This window comes from Caretta caretta, chromosome 5, assembly GCF_965140235.1.
Source record: "Caretta caretta isolate rCarCar2 chromosome 5, rCarCar1.hap1, whole genome shotgun sequence".
In the NCBI taxonomy this organism is placed as follows: Eukaryota; Metazoa; Chordata; order Testudines; family Cheloniidae; genus Caretta; species Caretta caretta.
The window spans coordinates 13,076,874-13,094,865 of record NC_134210.1 but is presented as its reverse complement, the minus strand read 5'-3'; the positions used below and the strand labels follow the sequence as shown (position 1 = coordinate 13,094,865).

General features: G+C 46.4%; 1 protein-coding gene across 1 annotated transcript in view; it reads left to right on the top strand.

Moving 5' to 3' along the window:
* Positions 1 to 571: 571 nt before the first annotated feature.
* Positions 572 to 17,992, top strand: part of PSTPIP2 (proline-serine-threonine phosphatase interacting protein 2) — a 53,294-nt gene continuing 35,873 nt past the window's right edge. Inside the window, exon 1 of the mRNA XM_048851040.2 lies at positions 572 to 679. Coding sequence (XP_048706997.1) covers positions 647 to 679 — 33 coding nt within the window. The 5' untranslated portion in view covers positions 572 to 646. The remainder of the gene's footprint in view (positions 680 to 17,992) is intronic.

Below are 17,992 nucleotides of genomic sequence, written 5' to 3'. Positions count from 1 at the left end.
CATTAGCGGTTTAACATATGATTATTGTTAATCATAATGCCTAACTCTTACAGCTGTTTTCATCAGTAGATCTCAGAGCACTTTACAAAGGAGGTCAGTATCACTAATTTTCTCCATTTTTAGATGGGGAAACGGAGGAACTAAGAGTCACTTGCCTGAGGTCACCCTGCAGTCCAGCGGCAGAGCTGAGAATAGAATTCTGGTCTCCTGAGCCCCAGCCCAGTGCTCACTCCACTAGCCCACACCGATTAGGGACGTGACCCGTGATTTTGTAATCTGCTGCAGTCATTAACTAGCCCAGGGAGGAAACATCCAGCCAGGTGTGCGCTTGCTGGGCTCTTCACTCCTAAAACCCAGACTTTCTCTATTCCTTGCCCTTCTTCCTCAAGAAAAGAGCCACTAAAAAGGAAACAAGCCCAGAAAGGAAAGGGGAAAGTCCTGCAATCCCATGCAGATAATCGCTGCTTTGGCAGGGAGGAGAGGAAAAAGCAGGGTGGCTGGTTGCTGGCTTTGGGGTTTAGGACCCAGAGGAGCCAGCGGCAGGCGCCAGGGATTGAGGAGGAACTAAAAAGTTCTCGGTTCTCGGTGTGGCTCAGACTCTGCAGCCTGGGGCGCTGGGGGACTCTGCTGCAGCCCTTCCTGCACCATGAAGGAGACTCTGTTCAAGGGGAACTTCTGGGTGAGAGGGGGAGCTGGCTGGGAGGTGTCGGGGGGAACAGCTGGCCTGGGGAAAGAGGAGCTGGAATGAAGCTAGTACCAAATTGGACTTTTCTTGATTCCCAAGAGCCTTTAAGGAGAATGCCCTGGGCTGGAGCTGCCTGCTTGTCCCAGCCTTTCTGATCCTGCTTTCCCTCAGCTGGAGTAGGCTGGCTTCTGCTTTAATGCATGTCATCTTTGGAGACCTCTGATGCACAGCAGGAGAGAGTGCCAGGGTTTCTGTGGCTCATAAAGTAAATAATTTTCATGGTTAAAATTGCCTGCCAGGCAGTAACTGCAGCTGGCTGGTCCTCTGTGGCGTTTGGATGCCATATGCTGCAGCTTTCCTTGGACGGGGTGTTCTTCGCTTACTGTTTGTGTGGCTTTTGTTGTGTGCTGTCCAGCAGTGGCTGTGCGGCACCCCAGAAGTGGCTGCAGTTTTGTGGTGAGTGACACCGTCCCTCGGTGTCTGCACTTGGGGGGACATTCGGGTCCCAGTGAAGACAATGGGAGTTCTGCCATTAACTTCCATGGGACCAGGATTTCAACCAACGGGGGGGCACACAGGGTCAAATGCTCCCTCCCTCTCCCAGATTGCCCAAGAGGGGCTCTGTCCTCCTGCTGTGCCTGCCCTCTGGCACCCTGGGCCCCTGTCCCTGGCAGCTGGGTCAGGCAGGGAGTGGAAGGGGTATGAGCAGCCGCTATATATATAATATTATATATAGTCATATAGCACTTCTATGGCCTTGATCTCCTACAAGCTGCTCCGCAAGCCAGATCCAATCGCTCCTGTGAGCTGTCTCTCCACTGGGGACAGGATGTAGTCAGCTGGGCTCGGTGCAGGGGTCTGCCTGTATGAAGTAACTTGCCAGGACAGGGTAGATGATGGAAACTGACTTTCTGGTCCCTTGACATAGTCTAATCGCAGGGGTAGGAACTAGACACTCTGGCGTTTGATTCTCTGCTCTTACACTAAATGGTGTGTGGTCTTTAGGAAAGCCACTTGAGTCTGGATTGCTCCACTGTCTTTGAGTTCTTTAATTTTTGGGTGCCCAAGTGCTGAGTGGCTACAACTCCAGTGACAGGCAGTCAGAGCAGTGGGTATGCAGCACCTATGAAAATCCAGGTGCCTAGATCTGGATACCCTAATACTGAGGCACCCAAAATTGGTGGGCACTTCTGAAAAGGTCGTCCTTAGGGAATGGCAGCACCAAAAGGCTATCTGTAAAATGGGGCTAATGACGCCTCCCCTACCTCACAAGGATGTTAGCCCGACTGAGAAGCACAGAGCAGCCTCCCTGAAGTCTGCTTAGGGGTTGGCTGGATTAGCTGAATGCGACTGCTGTGGTTTGCAAAGTGAGGTGTAAATTCTGAGTGTTGTAATGGGTCCATTGTCTCGGCCTGTAGCATGGCACAATCGGTATGCAAACACAAGGTATGTATTGGGAAAAAGTATGAAAATAAGCGTTGGTTCATGCCTCACCCTCGTTTTTCAGCTATAAACGACACCCCTTTTTATCTTTGCTCTGTTTTGTAGATGTGCCACAGAACTTCATCGGTAGGGAAATGATTAGGGGTCTGGAACACATGAGTTATGAGGAGAGGCTGAGGGAGCTGGGATTGTTTAGCCTGCAGAAGAGAAGAATGAGGGGGGATTTGATAGCTGCTTTCAACTACCTGAAAGGGGGTTCCAAAGAGGATGGCTCTAGACTGTTCTCAATGGTAGCAGATGACAGAACGAGGAGTAATGGTCTCAAGCTGCAGTGGGGGAGGTTTAGATTGGATATTAGGAAAAACTTTTTCACTAGGAGGGTGGTGAAACACTGGAATGCGTTACCTAGGGAGGTGGTAGAATCTCCTTCCTTAGAGGTTTTTAAGGTCAGGCTTGACAAAGCCCTGGCTGGGATGATTTAACTGGGAATTGGTCCTGCTTCGAGTAGGGGGTTGGACTAGATGACCTTCTGGGGTCCCTTCCAACCCTTATATTCTATGATTCTATGATTCTATGAAGGAGGTCTGTGAGATCCAGGGCTGTGTGTTTAAAAAAAAAAACAAACCTCACCTCTGAAAAGTAAATTCAACTAAATCCTCCTCACCCCTAGGATTTTAGAGAGGGCTGGGAAAAAGGGTGTGTGAATGAGCCATCAAGTGCATGTGTAGGGAAAGTATTAGAGAGGTTTGAAAAAACGGGCCTCTGAGCAGTTTGCCTGTCTCTGAAGTCACTGTGGACTAAGGGAATGTCTTGACTCAAACTTACTTTGTGGTCACGTACAGTCAAGTTCGCTAGCTTGAGTGACAGCAACCCTGCCATAAGATAACCCAGATGGGTTAGATTAGTCACCCAGAGCAGCTGCATTCCTTCTGCGTTACTCGCTTGAGGTAGCTGACCTGTCGGGGGGGGGCTCAAGTTTAATGTAGCACCTAACCCAAGCTAGAGATTTTTGTGTGTGGACCGGAGTGAGGTTAGGGGCGGTGCTCAAGTTATACCTTGAACTAGCACTGCAGTGGAGACAAGCCCTTAAGTTAAAAATGGGGCATCAGATCATCCCCTCCCATTTTGAAAAGCTGCAGGAGGGGGCTCTGTGGGAGGAAATCTCTAAATGGAGTCACCTCTGTGCTCCCCCCCACAACCCTAGTTGGAAGAGCCAGGACCATCTTCTCAGAGCCCTGTGTCTGTGGTCTTAGCTGGGCAGCCCTCTGCTTCCTGGCTCCATTAGATTGCTGATAGTGTCTGTGTCCCCAGAGGGGCTATGCAGGAAAGGCTGGGGGCTGAAATATCTTTTTCTGTTAAGGCCCTCAGAGGCCAAAAGAGAATGATGTATGTCTCTTCCCCTGCTACTCTCCCCACCCTTCGAGACTCCCCAGCATGGAGTTTCCTCTACTACAGTGACGGGGGAAGGGTATCACAGCAGGGGCTGATCCGCCCTTCTGCACGGAGAAGGGGAAATCCATGCATGGAAGGCACTCGGGCCTTCCATGCATTCATGTATTCATATATGAATATATTCAGCATTCATATATTCATATAGCCCAGGGGGAGGTTTTCTGGGGCCAAGGGAAAATGCTGCGTAAACCTGCGTGCCTTCACACCCAAGGGAAATACAACAGAATCTCCCAAATTCCCTCCTCCTCTGGCCCGGCCACACACTGCTCGCTCTCCCTCCCCTGTCTCAGGAAGGGTTTACAAAACATCTCCACTGATGCTGGCTGAACGTTTTTAGCCAAAACTTTTTTCCCCAGAGAGCAAAGCTGCTTCGTCGACACTGGAACGTTTTTGGAATTGGTGTCTTGTTTCTGAATTGTTTAGTTACAAAGAAATATGAAAGAAAAAATCTGATATTCGCACATAGAATCATAGAATATCAGGGTTGGAAGGGACCTCAGGAGGTCATCTAGTCCAACCCGCTGCTCAACATCTCTAGTTGGGAGGCCTCAGGTCTTGGGTGTCCAGGTTGAGACCATCAAAGGCCTACTTTTCAGAGGTGCTCAGTGCTCCAAATTCCACTTGGAAACCAAGGGTGCTGTAAGTGCTGACTACTAGTGAAAACCAGGCCTGAGGGAGGGGGACGGGGGGAGCTGAGCACCCAAATCTACTGAGATTGTCAACTTTTGGGGGCAGCTTTTTGTTCTGTGTCTGTATAGCACTTAGCACAATGGGGTCCTGGTTCAGGACTGAGGCCTCTGAGTGCTACCACAATACACATAATAAATAATAATAATGCTGGACGCTTCTGAAAATGTTGTCCCCATCTCCTTCCCCCTGTTGAGGAGTCAGAGCCCCTTAGTGATGAAAGCGCCTGCAGCACTGGTTTAGCAATGTGTTTTACATTGCCAGCTGGGGTAGAGCTCCTCCCAAATAAGTTCTCAGCAGCAACCCCACCTGGCCTCTTCCTTTCCCCTTGCATTTTCAAAGAAGGGGTCAGGGGTTTTGTGGTTAGCAGCCAAGTGCTGTAGGGTAGTGGTTTTCAAACTGCGGGTCGTGACCCGGTACTGGGTCGCGGAATGTCAGGCACTCGGTCGTGGCGGTTCTGGTCAGCACCACCGACGGGACTATTAAAAGTCCCGTCGGCAGTGCTGCCCGGCTAAGGCAGGCTAGTCCCTACATGTTCTGACACAGCGCTGCGCCCCGGAAGTGGCCAGCAGCAGGTCCGGCTCCTAGGCGGCGGCGCCACGGGGCTCCGTGTATTGCCCCTGCCCTGAGCACCAGCTCTGCACTCTCATTGGCCAGTTCCCAGCCAAAGGGAGCTGGGGGGGCGGTGCCTGCAGGCGAGAGCTGCACAGAGTCACTTGTATGCCTCCGCCTAGGAGCCGGACTTCCTTCTGGCCACTTCCAGGGTGCAGTGCAGTCCATGGTGCCAGGACAGGCAGGAAGCCTGCCTTAGCACCCCCTCTGCACTTCTGACCAGGAGCTGCCGGAGGTAAGCCCATGCCCCTGCCCCAGCCCTGAGCCCACCCCAAACCTGGAGCCCCATCCTGCACCCACCCCAGAGCCTGCACTCCCAGGCCAGAGTCCTGACCCTCTCCCGCACCCCAACCCCCTGCCCCAGCCCAGAGCCCTCTCCCACACCCTGAACCCCCTAATTCCCAGCCCCACCCCGCAGCCCTCACCCCTGCACCCTAACCCTCTGCCCCAGCCCTGAGCCCCTCCCAAACCCCTTATCCCCAGCTCTGTTGGGTCACGGGCATCAACAATTTTCTTCAACTGTGTCGCCAGAAAAGAAGTTTGAAAACGACTGCTGTAGGGGTGTGTGTCTCTCATGAGTAATCTTCTGTTTCTTGGAGAAGATCTGCTGCAGTTCAGTTAGGAAATATCCTAAATGAATAAAGCTAATCAATGGAGCTGGTGGGGAAAAGAGAAATAGATTTTGTGAAATATTTTGAAAGGAATGAAAAGAATTTCATTTGAAATTTCCAGTCATTTTTTTTAAATGAAAATTTGTCGTATTTTCGAGTTCTGAAACTAAGCTTTTTGAAATTTTCAGATACTTAAAAAAATTTTTTTTTAAATGTCATTTTGTCAGCAGAGCAAAACCACCTTTTCCCCGCCCTTCTACTAGAATGATGGAGGGCGGGGTATAAAAAGTGCATATTCTTCCCCCACCAAAACAAAACCTTCCCCCCAAATTTCAAAACTTTTTGTTTCTATTTTTTTTTTTTGTAAACTACGCGCATCTAATTTTGGTTGACATTTTGTGTGTGCACGCACGCGCGCGTGCATTCATTTTGTTCAAAAAGATAATTTTCCATTGCAGTGAAAGAAGTTCAACATAACATTTTTGATTGGTTCGACTAGCCCACACATGTCAAAATAAAAGACTATAGAACGTCGTATGGTGCACGAGCCTTGTTCATTTGTGAATCACGCAGGCCCCGATCCGGTCAGCACTTACGTCTTGTGAATTAGTCAGATTGTGTGCGTGGTACCATGGAATTCAATGGCAGTATTCACACGAGTAAAGTTACCCTCTGGCTATGTCCACAGTGGCACAGCTGCAGCGCTTCAGTGTAGATGCTCACTATAGTGATGGGAGTGGTACTCTCTCGTTGCTGCAATTAATCCACCTCCCTGGGATGTGGTAGCTAGGTTGACAGAAGATTCTTCCTTAGACCTAGTGCTGTCTATATCGGGGGTGAGGTCAGCATAGCCCAAGGGTGGCCAACCTGAGCCTGAGAAGGAGCCAGAATTTACCAGTGTACATTGCAAAAGAGCCACAGTAATACGGTCAGCAGCCCCCCATCAGCTTCCCCACCCCGCTCCCAGTGCCTCCCACCCACCGGCAGCCCTGCCGATCAACACCTCCCCCTCCCTCCCTGCACCTGCCAATCAGCTGTTTCGCGGCGTGCAGGAGGCTCTGGGTCGGGGGGAGGAGCAAGGGCACGGCAGGCTCAGGGGAGGGGGCGGGAAGGGGTGGAGTGGGGGCAGGGCCTGTGGCAGAGTTGGAAAGTTGGCACCTGTAGCTCCAGCCCCGGAGTCGGCGCCTCTACAAGGAGCCGCATCTTAACTTCTGAAGAGCCGCATGGGGCTCCGGAGCCACCGGTTGGCCACCCCTGGCATAGCTAGAGCTCTCAGGGGTGTGGATTTTTCACACCGTCGAGAGACACAGCTTTGCCAATTTTCAGAGTAGCAATGGCGTTAGTCTGTATCAGCAAAAAGAACAGGAGGACTTGTGGCACCTTAGAGACTAACAAATTTATTTGAGCATAAGCTTTTGTGGGCTACAGCTCACTTCATCGGATGCATAGAATGGAACGTATAGTAAGAAGCTATACATACAGAGAACATGAAAAGGTGGAAGTACCCATACCAACTATAAGAGGCTAATGTCGGTTTTCAGTGTAGACCAGCCTTCAGTCCTTTGTGTTGACAGGATTTGATTGCAGTAGTACCTGCGATTATTAGTCCATTCCACCCTCCTCATCCCCCTCCTTTTTCAAAATGCTCCAGTTCCAGTATATTGCTGTCCCCTTTCAGCCTGGTGGGAAGTTTTATTGTGGATTCTGAACACCGGAATGTCAAAGCTTGTAATGGACATGCAGCTAGATTCTTAATCCTGCTATATATGGCACTTTACGAACAGACTGGAAGAGATGGCTTTTACCCGAGCATGATTACAGTCTAATCTGCAGGGATTTTGTTGTTGATGTGTTTTGGTTTGGTTTGGCTTTTTAACTATTTCTATATTTAGGAAGTTTTAACAGGTTTGCTTATCCTAGCCATGTAAATATCAGAGCCAGTACAGTAAACATTACAACAGTGAGCTTTTGTTTAGAGAAACATTATACAGAACTATAATCACTGGATCTCTTTATCTGACGGGGTGTCAGCATGCTACAGAGTGAGCATCTTTACGCTTTTCAGAGAAGCAGCCGTGTTAGTCTGTATCAGCAAAAAGAACAGGAGGACTTGTGGCGCCTTAGAGACGAACCAATTTATTTGCGCATAAGCTTTTGTGGGCTACAGCCCACTTCATCAGATGCATAGAATGGAACATAGAGTAAGAAGATAGATGTATACACATACAGAGAACATGAAAAGGTGGAGTAAGAGACTAATTAAGATGAGCTATTATCAGCAGGAGAAAAAAAACTTTTGTAGTGATAATCAAGATGGCCCATTTACAGTTCTAGTGATTTAGTTAAATTGAGTGAAATCTCTGATGTCATGTATTTAACAAAGCAGGCACGTCTCTCAACTGTTAATATTCAAACAAATCAGACAGGTGCGCTGGGTTTTTTTTGCCAACCGTGGTTTGCATATTGAATAAATAGTAACTAAATATCTAAGTATCTATTTGTCCTCTGTCTGTTTTACAGGGTACATAATTGATGCATTAATTTTTCAGTGACAGCCACCTTTGTTTGAACCATTCCTCTAGAGTTGGACTATTTTTCTTTTTCCAACAGAGGCTATCAGAAGCTTATCAGCTACTAGCAGATAAGAGATTAATTCCTCATTTCATTGTGTGTGACCATTTCTGGTGGGAAGCCCCAGTAGATTGCCAAAGGATCATTTGGTAATTAATATCCATTAATTTGTGATAGTTGGTTATAAATTGCATTCAGCATCCTCTAATGACTGCAGATGTCCACCATATATGTATAAAATTTCCTCATTTTCCCAACATTTATCCCCCTAATTTTGCAGTTTTTCATTTGGCAAAACTCTCAGTGTAATAAAGATGACAGCATTGAGCCAAGGATTCAAGGGTTACAGTGCATTATTATTTATTTGGATTTGTGTTGTGAATGACACTTCTAGGTACTATCAAGGATCAGGGCCCCTTTGTGCTAGGCTCACAGGATGAAAAGACAGTCTGTGCCTCAAAGAGCTTATGATCTAAGTACTAATGACTGTTGATTGGCCAGGACTGCTTGGTGGGGGGTGCAGATGGGTGTGGGAGGGGAATGAGTGATGGAAGGAGAAGCCAACGAAGTACGTTTAAAGAGGGATTTGGTTTTAGGTTCTCAGGTCGTTGGCTTCGACCGGTTATCTGTGTATCATTGCTGTGCTAGCTGTTGCATGCAGCGTTAGCGCTCCAACTTCCTCCTTTCATTTTTTCCTCTTCGTTTACTGAAAAAAGCAAGAGGAAGAAGAGCTTTTCTCCACTAAACCTACTGACCTTGTGTGAACGATGAGGACGATACCCTGGGAGAGTAAGAACTTCTCTGTAAGGCTGTGTCTGCCCCGGGAAACTTGGTAGCTATACTTCTCCACCGGTGTTAGCAAGGGTGGACTCTGTAGGGTAGACCAGCATCATGGCTGGTGGGTAGGAAAGGGTTAACTGTGCGATTGGGCTCGGCAACACGTTGGCTAAAAATAACAAAACCAAAGGCTGAGTCCTGTTCCTACGGGAGTCGCATTGATGGTAAATTATGACTACAGAGTTTCTTAGTTTAGACCGGTCTGAACTGTCACCACTTAATGACAGCAGGTACAAAAGAGCATCCATTAAAGTACAGCTGTGGATGCTGACTGTCCAAAGCCACATTCTGATTGGCTGGTGGGGCCTTCTTGATGTCACAGGTGCTCACCAATTTCCAGCTGTACTCAGCTAGGACCTCCTGGTTAACTTATTCAAAAGGTCTCATAGACTATCAGAGTTGGAAGGGACCTCAGGAGATCATTTAGTCCAGCCCCCTGTTCAAAGTAGGGCCAATCCCCAATTTTTTTTTCCCCAGATCCCTAAATGGCCCCCTCAAGGATTGAACTCAGAACCCCGGCTCTAACAGGCCAATGCTCAAACCACTGAGCTATCCCTGACCCCCAGTGAGTGTTGTGGTAAAGGAAGGAACCGTTGTGATGCTTCACTGATAAAGCACAGAAGGACAGTGAGTCCTTCAAAGTCACTACCTTGTTAACCAAGCCAACCAACTTCCACTTGATTTTGATGTGAACTGCTTATTTTGTATCCCCATCTGTCTGTCTGCACTGATCCTCTTGTGTGACATTAGAATTCAAAGAGCTGCCACACAACGCTGTTTATGTATTGTTTTCATCTGAAAAATCGTAGCTTGAGGTTTCAGATTAGGTGAAGACTATACATTTACTAGTAAACACAGTTCAGATGGTGCAACCATCCCTTGTTACCTGGCCTCACAGTCCCCTTCTGTTTCCAGTCTCATCCACTTGCTCCACTGTCCATATGCTTTTCTTCTGTTCCCCTTTGTTCTTCATGCTTTTTTCTTCACCTCTGTTCTCACAACTTTTCTCCAAGTATTGTCCCTGTAGCTTATAAACAAACATTTTAAGAGTGCAGCTCCTTCAATATGCATGAATAAAAAACCAACTTGAAAGGTGCTGGCTCAGTGCGTGTAATGTGCCCCTCTTGTCGCTGACTTATAGAGGATAAGAGTCTACTACTGCTACCAGCTAATGAAGGCACTCCTTTAGGTCCAGTGCTAGAGGTCCGTGCTTTGAGGGTGAATGTCTCAGGCTCACTCCTTGCTGGTGGACTTGTGGAGGGGACTGTTGCAAAACCAACCACATGATGTTATTTTCATTACCCGTTCCTTCACTCCACCTTGTTTCTCACTTGTCCTGTTAGGTCTAAACTCTATAGGGCAGAGAGGTCGCTTGTCTCTAAATCACCATATTCACTGCAAACATTGTAGACATAAGCTGTGTCAGGGATTCTTAGTTACGCCCTTCACTGAGTGACACTCCAAGTCCAGAAGCAAAAGATCAGTTATTAATGTAAAGCTGCCTCTACAAATGGAACATACATGGAAAAGAAACCTGCTGAAGACAATCTTTTCCCCATTCTTCTATTTTCCATTGGCCTTTCCTGAAGCAATTGCTGCCAATTGAACAAGCAAAGTTTTTGCAACTTGTCATTTTCATCTCATATTGTTAGGCCTGTTCTTTTATTTATTTTTCTTATCACTTCCTGAATTTCGGTGCCTGCTTCTCCCCAAACCAGTTTCTTTCCTCCCACACCCCGAATATTTCAGGTAATTTGGCAGGCAAAACCCTTGGCTCGTTTTTTTTTTTTTTTTGCTGACCGTGGTTTGAGTATTGAATAAATAGTAACCAAATATCTAAGTATCTATTTGTCCTCTGTCTGTTTTGCAGGGCACATAACTGGTGCATTAATTATTAATGTCCACTAACTGGACATTAATTATTGTCTTGGATGCCTGTAAATCACCAGCAATAACAGCAATAACAACGATTTAATTGCTATAAAACAGACAAAGGATGACCTAGTGGAATGCAATCCTGAACTTTGAAAGCAGGGTTTTCGTCCTCATGCTTTGCATTTATGGGAAAATGCTTCAGGAGGAGATGTCTGGTAAAATTTTCAAATGTGCATAAGTGATTTAGGAGTCTAACTTTCGAAACAGCTCTGTACACGTGGAATATAGCAGACCTGGATGCTAGGTGCCCTCCACTCGTATTGGTAAATGGCTCCTTGCAGCTTGGAGCTCTGAGCATGTTTTTTGGAAATGGCTGAAATATTAGTTTCCATTTGTTTGGAATCCTGTGTATCTTTTGCAGAATCTGGAAACATCAGCTGCTGATTTGTCACCTTGAAATTGTTTTTAGCGTTTCCGTGGATAACGCTGTAAAGCATTTCTGGGTTTCTGTTAATAGCTCTAGCCGAGAGCTAAGAAGGTGGGTGAGGGGTGAGAACTGAACTTGTGCTATATTAAGGCTCCCTGTATATATCCTACAAGATTTTGTGAACAAAAACATTTCCCGTCACGTGCTTGTTAGTTTACGTAGGAATTCAGGTTTTCTCTGCCCTGGAAGCCTTGCTGCTGGGAAACTAGTAAAATTGTGTCAAACCAAGGGGCTGAGGGTGAAATCCTGGCCCTATTGAACTCTATGACAAATGTCCCATTGACTTGAATAGGGCTAGGTTGAATGATTGAGGGTGGAAGGGATGCATAGTCGTGCTTTTTAAAACTGATTTTGCATACCCATTAAATTCCAGTGCATAATAAACATTAGGGAGAAAGAACATCATAGTTAAAGATGTATCATCTCTGCCCCTTACTGAGGTGCCAGAGCTCCCGGTACTCACCTCTGAGAGCCCCAAGAGGTCCTTTAGTAGAACTAGGGAAACTTCCCTGATAGTTGTAAAGTTTTACAAATAACCAAAAAATTCTCCTGTGCCCCCCACCACAAACAACAAAAAGCCTTTCAGGGTTCCTTTGTTCATCGAACCCCCCCCCTCATCCACAAATCCACTTCCTCTTCCGTCTTCCTTTGCTGTGACACCTTCCGAAACTGGACTGTTAGGCAGCTGCTGGGCTGAGACCACTGCCTGTCCCCTTTGTCTCATGGTTTCCTTGTGCTCCCCATCTCTCTGTTTGTCTGCACCTGCTCTCTCTTGTTTTTGGGTTTGTCTTCGTGCAGACCTGCCCTGGTTAAGTTAAATTAGTTAAATCAGTGCAAATCCCATGGGGGCCTCTCTTAGTTCAGTTGAGTGGCTGGTTTTGCTTTAACTTAAACCTATTCATAACTAACTCCAGATCAGATGGAAACAACCCCACTCTTATAATGGAACAGGAGTGTCCTACCCAGGGATTTACACCAGTTTAACGATACTGGTTTAAATTCACATTTTTAGGCTATTATATTTTTAGGTACATTTACTGGCAAAGCCTTATACTTACACTGGGGCAGGGGCCATCTTTTTGGTCTGTGTTTGCACCGCACCTCTCACAGTGGGATTATTGCAATACAAATAATAAGAATCAGGTAAAAAACAAAGGCAGAGTCACCCTTTGCATGTTACCTTTAAAATAATCATGAGCGACCATAAGAACGGCCCTACTGGGTCAGACCAATCGCCATCTAGCCCAGTATCCTGTCTGCCGACAGTGGCCAACTCCAGATGCTTCAGAGGAGATGCCATGATGGGACTGCCTACAATGGCATGTGTCCCCTCAGTGACTGCCAATAGCAAAAATCCCCAACTGCTGGAGATGGGACGCTAGATGGGGAGGGCTCTGAGTTACTACAGAGAATTATTCCAGATAGTGGTGGGTCTTGCCCACAGGCTCGGGGTCTAACATATTTGGGGTCAGGAAGGAATTTCCCCCGGTTCAGATTGGCAGAGACCCTCAGGGTTTTTCGCCTTCTAATGCAGCATGAGTCATTTGCAGGTTTAAACTAGTGTCAATGGTGAATTCCTGTAACTTGGTCTTTAAAGCATGATTTGAGGACTTCAGTAACTCAGCCAGAGGTTATGGGTCTATTACAGGAGTGGGTGAGGTTCTGTGGCCTGCAATGTGCAGGAGGTCAGACTAGATGATCACAATGGTCTCTTCTGACCTTAAAGTCTATGAGTCTATAACAGAACAGGCAATCACTGAGTGATCTGTCCCCTGTTTTCCACTCCCAGCTTCTGGCAGTAAAGGGTGGAGTCCCCACTCTCTGCCTTTCTTCATTTTATGTGCATCTGTGACTCTTAACTTTGACCCCCTTAAGGTTTTCAGCAGGGTCGGATTCCTGGATCTGAGCCTGAACTTACAGCTTTGATTCTGGGTTGGATGCAAAACCAGACAGAGCTTTTTTTGTTGGTTTGGTTCAGAAGCAGCCAAACTATCCTGCCAAAGAGCTCAGGAGACTTTAATGCAGTCTGCACCTGAATTCAGATCCCTAGCACTAACCTAGTGTGCATTGGAGTGCTGTTACTGTCTTGCCTCTCGTTCCAATATCCAGGTTGTTTTAATCCCTCTAAATGGCTCTATTATATTTTTACAACATACAAAACAGAGTACAGAGCTGGTGGTGATTGGGGGAGGGATGGGAATGTGTCATAACGAACCTTTCAGGCAGTCAGAGGAAAATATTTCGAGCCCTTGTGTCAAATCCTCTTTGAAATGACATACATTATTCATCTGACTTTGCTTCTGCAGATCTCTGAATTCAGCTTGTGAGAAGGGGAATTCTGAGGCTCTCTGCCCTATATAAGGGATGCAGTGGACAGAGCACTGGGCTGGGAACCAGAAGACCTAGGTTCTATTCCTACCTTTGCCACTGGCAAACACCCAGATATCAAATGTACATCACCTGCTGTGGCAAAAATCCTGCTGTCCTGAGCTGAACAGTGCTGGAGAGACAGAAACCAGGCCTGAATAGGGGGACCTTCCTATTTCTTATTTCAGTATCATGTCTCTGTAACTTGCACTGCTGAGTGGAGCTGCTGATAGGTGCTTACTGTTATGTTTCTGGCATACATACAGAGAAGTCAGATAAAGACATAAATCGCTCTTGCTGGAAGGTTCCAGCATAATACTATGTTTGAGAATCCAGAACAAAAACACACCATAACTAAAAACCAGAGAGAGACAAAGCAGGCTACTCCCTAAGGCGGAGAGACACCGTTCACCCCACTGTTTTAGGCTAGCTCTTTCCAGACTGACTTTGATTGTGTGCTTTCCTACAGAGCCCCCCTCACTGGCAAGCAGGACCAGTAAACTCCTTACCAATTAAGATGACAGCCTACAATTCCAACATAGTTTTCAAATATACCACACCTACATTGCGACTCCAGTCACTCAAAGGAGAGTTCTGGAGACCATCTGTGTCCTAGCCTCAAGGAAGATATTGCAGCCCTTAAAAATAGTGGACTATTATGTTTCCAGTGGGTTAGAAATACTAGCTCCACTGCATTCTAGCCCCACTGGTTGAACCCACATTGCTTTCAGTGAACTCTGCACTGAGCACAAACGTGCAAAACCTCTATCTGCAAAGGCAGAGATGACTTGATCTTATTTAAGTGCAAACAGAGCTTAGCACTGAATGAGCTCGTGCTCTGCAGAGAAACACAATTTCTGTGTAACTTGCTGAACGCCTACGGAGCTCGGCCTGGAACCGGGATCCTTTTAGCTATACCCTCCCCCAACCTCTACTATTTGAGCTTGAGGAGAACTCCTCTATAGCAGGTCAACTGGAGGGCTGGCCAGCCCTCACAAACCTAGTACGTTACAAGGGGACCATGCTTTAGGCATGCTGTCTTTCAGTCCAAGAAGCAGCAACTGGTTTTACTTTTCTTACTCCTACCATAAGGGATGTGTCTTAACCAGAAATTGCTGAAGCAAATGCCAGGTCACTGTGAAACGGGAAGCACTCACTAGTGGGGCTGGCTGCTGTCACACAGGTCTGCAATGACACTTGCATGTGAGTCAGGGATGTGGGCAACTTGTTTTGCCAGATTTAGAGTTCACTTGAAAATCAGTCTTTCCAAGTTTAGAACGGCACTTTGGAGCTTCTGAGGGTCGGGATTTTGTGTTTGGCACAAGGCAAGTTCCGGGCTGCTGCTGTTTTTGAATGTATCTTATTTCCCTGGAGTTTTAGGAGCACAGTGACTTTCAACCAAGAATCTTTGCTTGCATAATACAGGCTTCTCTTTTGTTAGATGTTTAAAAGAATGTAGCCTGCCCTTGGAAAGTAGCGTCTTTACATGAAGTGTGTATGGGGGGGAGGGAATGTTTTTATCACATCCCAACCCCACTCCTGCTTTCCTGCTTCTCGCATCTCTGAATCAGATATCCACCCTGGGAGAGCCCAGCTGCCGTCCCCAGTTAGTTACATCAGTGTAAACCCCGAGTAACCTGGGAGTCAACAGTTGCCGGGGGTTGAGATGGACGTAAACTGAGGCCAGATTTTTATCCGAGTCCATCACTGGCCTGTAATTAGAATGTGCCTGGCCATACTCTGCATACCCTCTCTCTTAGCTAGCAGGATACTTGAAGATGAGTACACCAGAGGCTGACACACTGCCTCTGCAGGTAACTATTATACAGACTGTAGGCAACCTCTAGACTTCCACAGGTGCTCAGCAAAGCTGCATCCTCATTGTGCTTTTTAGCAAGTTCATAAGGAAATATATTAACAAACAAAAAAAACCCCTTTTTGTAAATAAGTCAAAAATGACAAGAAATCTCTCTCCAATCTCCTTGTGGCTGTGGATTGTCCCTGCTAAGCCTCCAGCCACAGGTATGCCACAGACAGTAATGTTTCCAAGTCCTTCAAACTGCTTCTGAGCATGTTGTCACAGTGGAACCCTGTCTCGATGGTTTTCTAATGCAGGTCCTTTTCCGGCTGCCGGCCCTTGGTGGTCGTTCAGTTTGGTGCTTAGAATTCTGTGTTGGTATGGTTAAAAAGCTGGCAGTGCTCCTCCTCGGTGGCTGTGTTCTGGTTAATAAGTACATCTTCTCTGTGGCAAGTCCTTTGGTTATTGACGAATCGATTCAAAATCCTCGCTGTAGCAAATCCTTCTCTGCAGGAGAGATTTTACACAACAGGAGATCTCAGATGCAGATGATGAGGATTCCCGAGCTCGCTGGCATTAACGAGGCCAGTAGAAGCGTGAGCTGAGTAACTCCATTGGAAGCCGACAGTTACTCTGGATTTACCCCAGCGTAACCGGACTTTTATCTGACTGCCCCCGGTGGCAGTGTGATCAGGATATGCTGGGCATATCGTGCAGTCTTCTTATAGGAGCTTACCATCTCAATTGTTACAGCATTCCAATTGCCTTCAATAACATAGACCTTATGATGTGCCAGTGAAAGTGGTTCCAGCCTAACTTTTAGTCAGCACACACAGCATGCCCCTTACATGCCTGAGTCCATCCCAAGACATCAGGAGGAATTTGGCTTCACTAACCTTTGATTAGAACCCAAACTCATCTGGGTCTTGCATGAAACCATCAACTGTGATATTTTATTAGTGTGTAGTGGCAACAATGGCTCCTGATGCAGGGCCTTTAAGTTCTGTACCTCAAATCGAGTATCTGTTATAACCTTTCTGAGTCCCCTTGGGCTAGCCACTAGCACAAACAGCCTCTCAAGATGAGAAGGGAAGGTGTATGGATTTGTGTTTGTGGGCACACAGGGCCTTTCCTGAGAACTAATTGTGGGCATGTTGATCTGGATTGTTGTGAAGGGTTGTATGCATCTAGAAGAATCATAGAAGGTTAGGGTTGGAAGGGACCTCAGGAGGTCATCTAGTCCAACCCCCTGCTCAAAGCAGGACCAATCCCCAATTTTTGCCCCAGATCCCTAAATGGCCCCCTCAGGGATTGAGCTCACAACCCTGGGTTTAGCAGGCCAATGCTCAAACCACTGAGCTATCCCTCCCCCCCAGATCTGTCCTGTGTCTAGTTCCAGTCAATGTTTTCATTAACAACTTGGATAATGGAGTGGAGAGTACGCTTATAATATTTGTGGATGACACCAAGCTGGGAGGGGTTGCAAGCACTTTGGAGGACAGGATTGGAATTCAAAATGACCTCGACATGTTAGAGAATTGGTCTGAAATCAACAAGATGAAATGTAATAAAGATAAGTGTGAAGTACTAGACGTAGGAAGGAAAAATCAAATGCACAGCAACAAATGGGGAATAACCAGCTAGGTGGCAGTACTGCTGGAAAGCTTCGGGGGGTTATAGTGGATCACAAATTGACTAAGAGTCAACAGTGTGATGCAGTTGCAAAAAAAAGCTAATATTTTGGGATGTACTAACAGGAGTGTCATATGTAGGACACAGTAGGTGGTTGTACTTGGCACTGGTAAGGCTTCAGCTGTGTCTAGTTGTGGGCACCACAGTTTAGGAAGGATGTGGACAAACTGGAGGGAGTTCAGAGGAAAGCCACAAAAATTATAAAAGATTTAGCAAACCTGACTGTGACATCCTGCTGGTACACAGGACTGAGATAAAAGGCTGAAGAGAGGAACTTATTTCCAAATGAAGCTTTAGACCACAATCCCTCTTTTTTTAAAAAGAACAACGTTTTCAATTTTTAAAAAATGAAAAAATATGAAAAAATATATTTTGAAAAATATGAAAAAATGAAAAAATATATTTTTGTGAATGTTAATTTGTTTTTAATGTCAGGCCTTTACTATTTTTATGTTCCTACCTGACATTCTACTGAAAGCTATTTAGACACACCACACAGTTTTACTGCCAACCAGTCCCAATGAAACCCGCCCTGAACTTGCGACTTTGCTGAGTGTCTCTGGCCGAAGCTGGAGCCATCACTTGCAGAAGTGGTGTCTTCTCACAACTGGAAGTTCCCCTTTTGTGTTTGGAGGTTTTTAAGAACAGATGACACAATGATGGAAATTCCACTATGGCCCCTGGAAGCCTCGTCCAATGCTTAACTATCCTTATAATTCAAAAGTTTTTCCTAATATCTAACCTAAAACTCCCTTGCTACAGATTAAGCTCATTGCTGCTGCTTCTATCTTCAGTGGACTTGGAGGACAATTGATCCCCATCCCCTTTATCACAGCCCTTAACAGATTTGAAGAGTCTTCTCAGGTCCTCCCTCA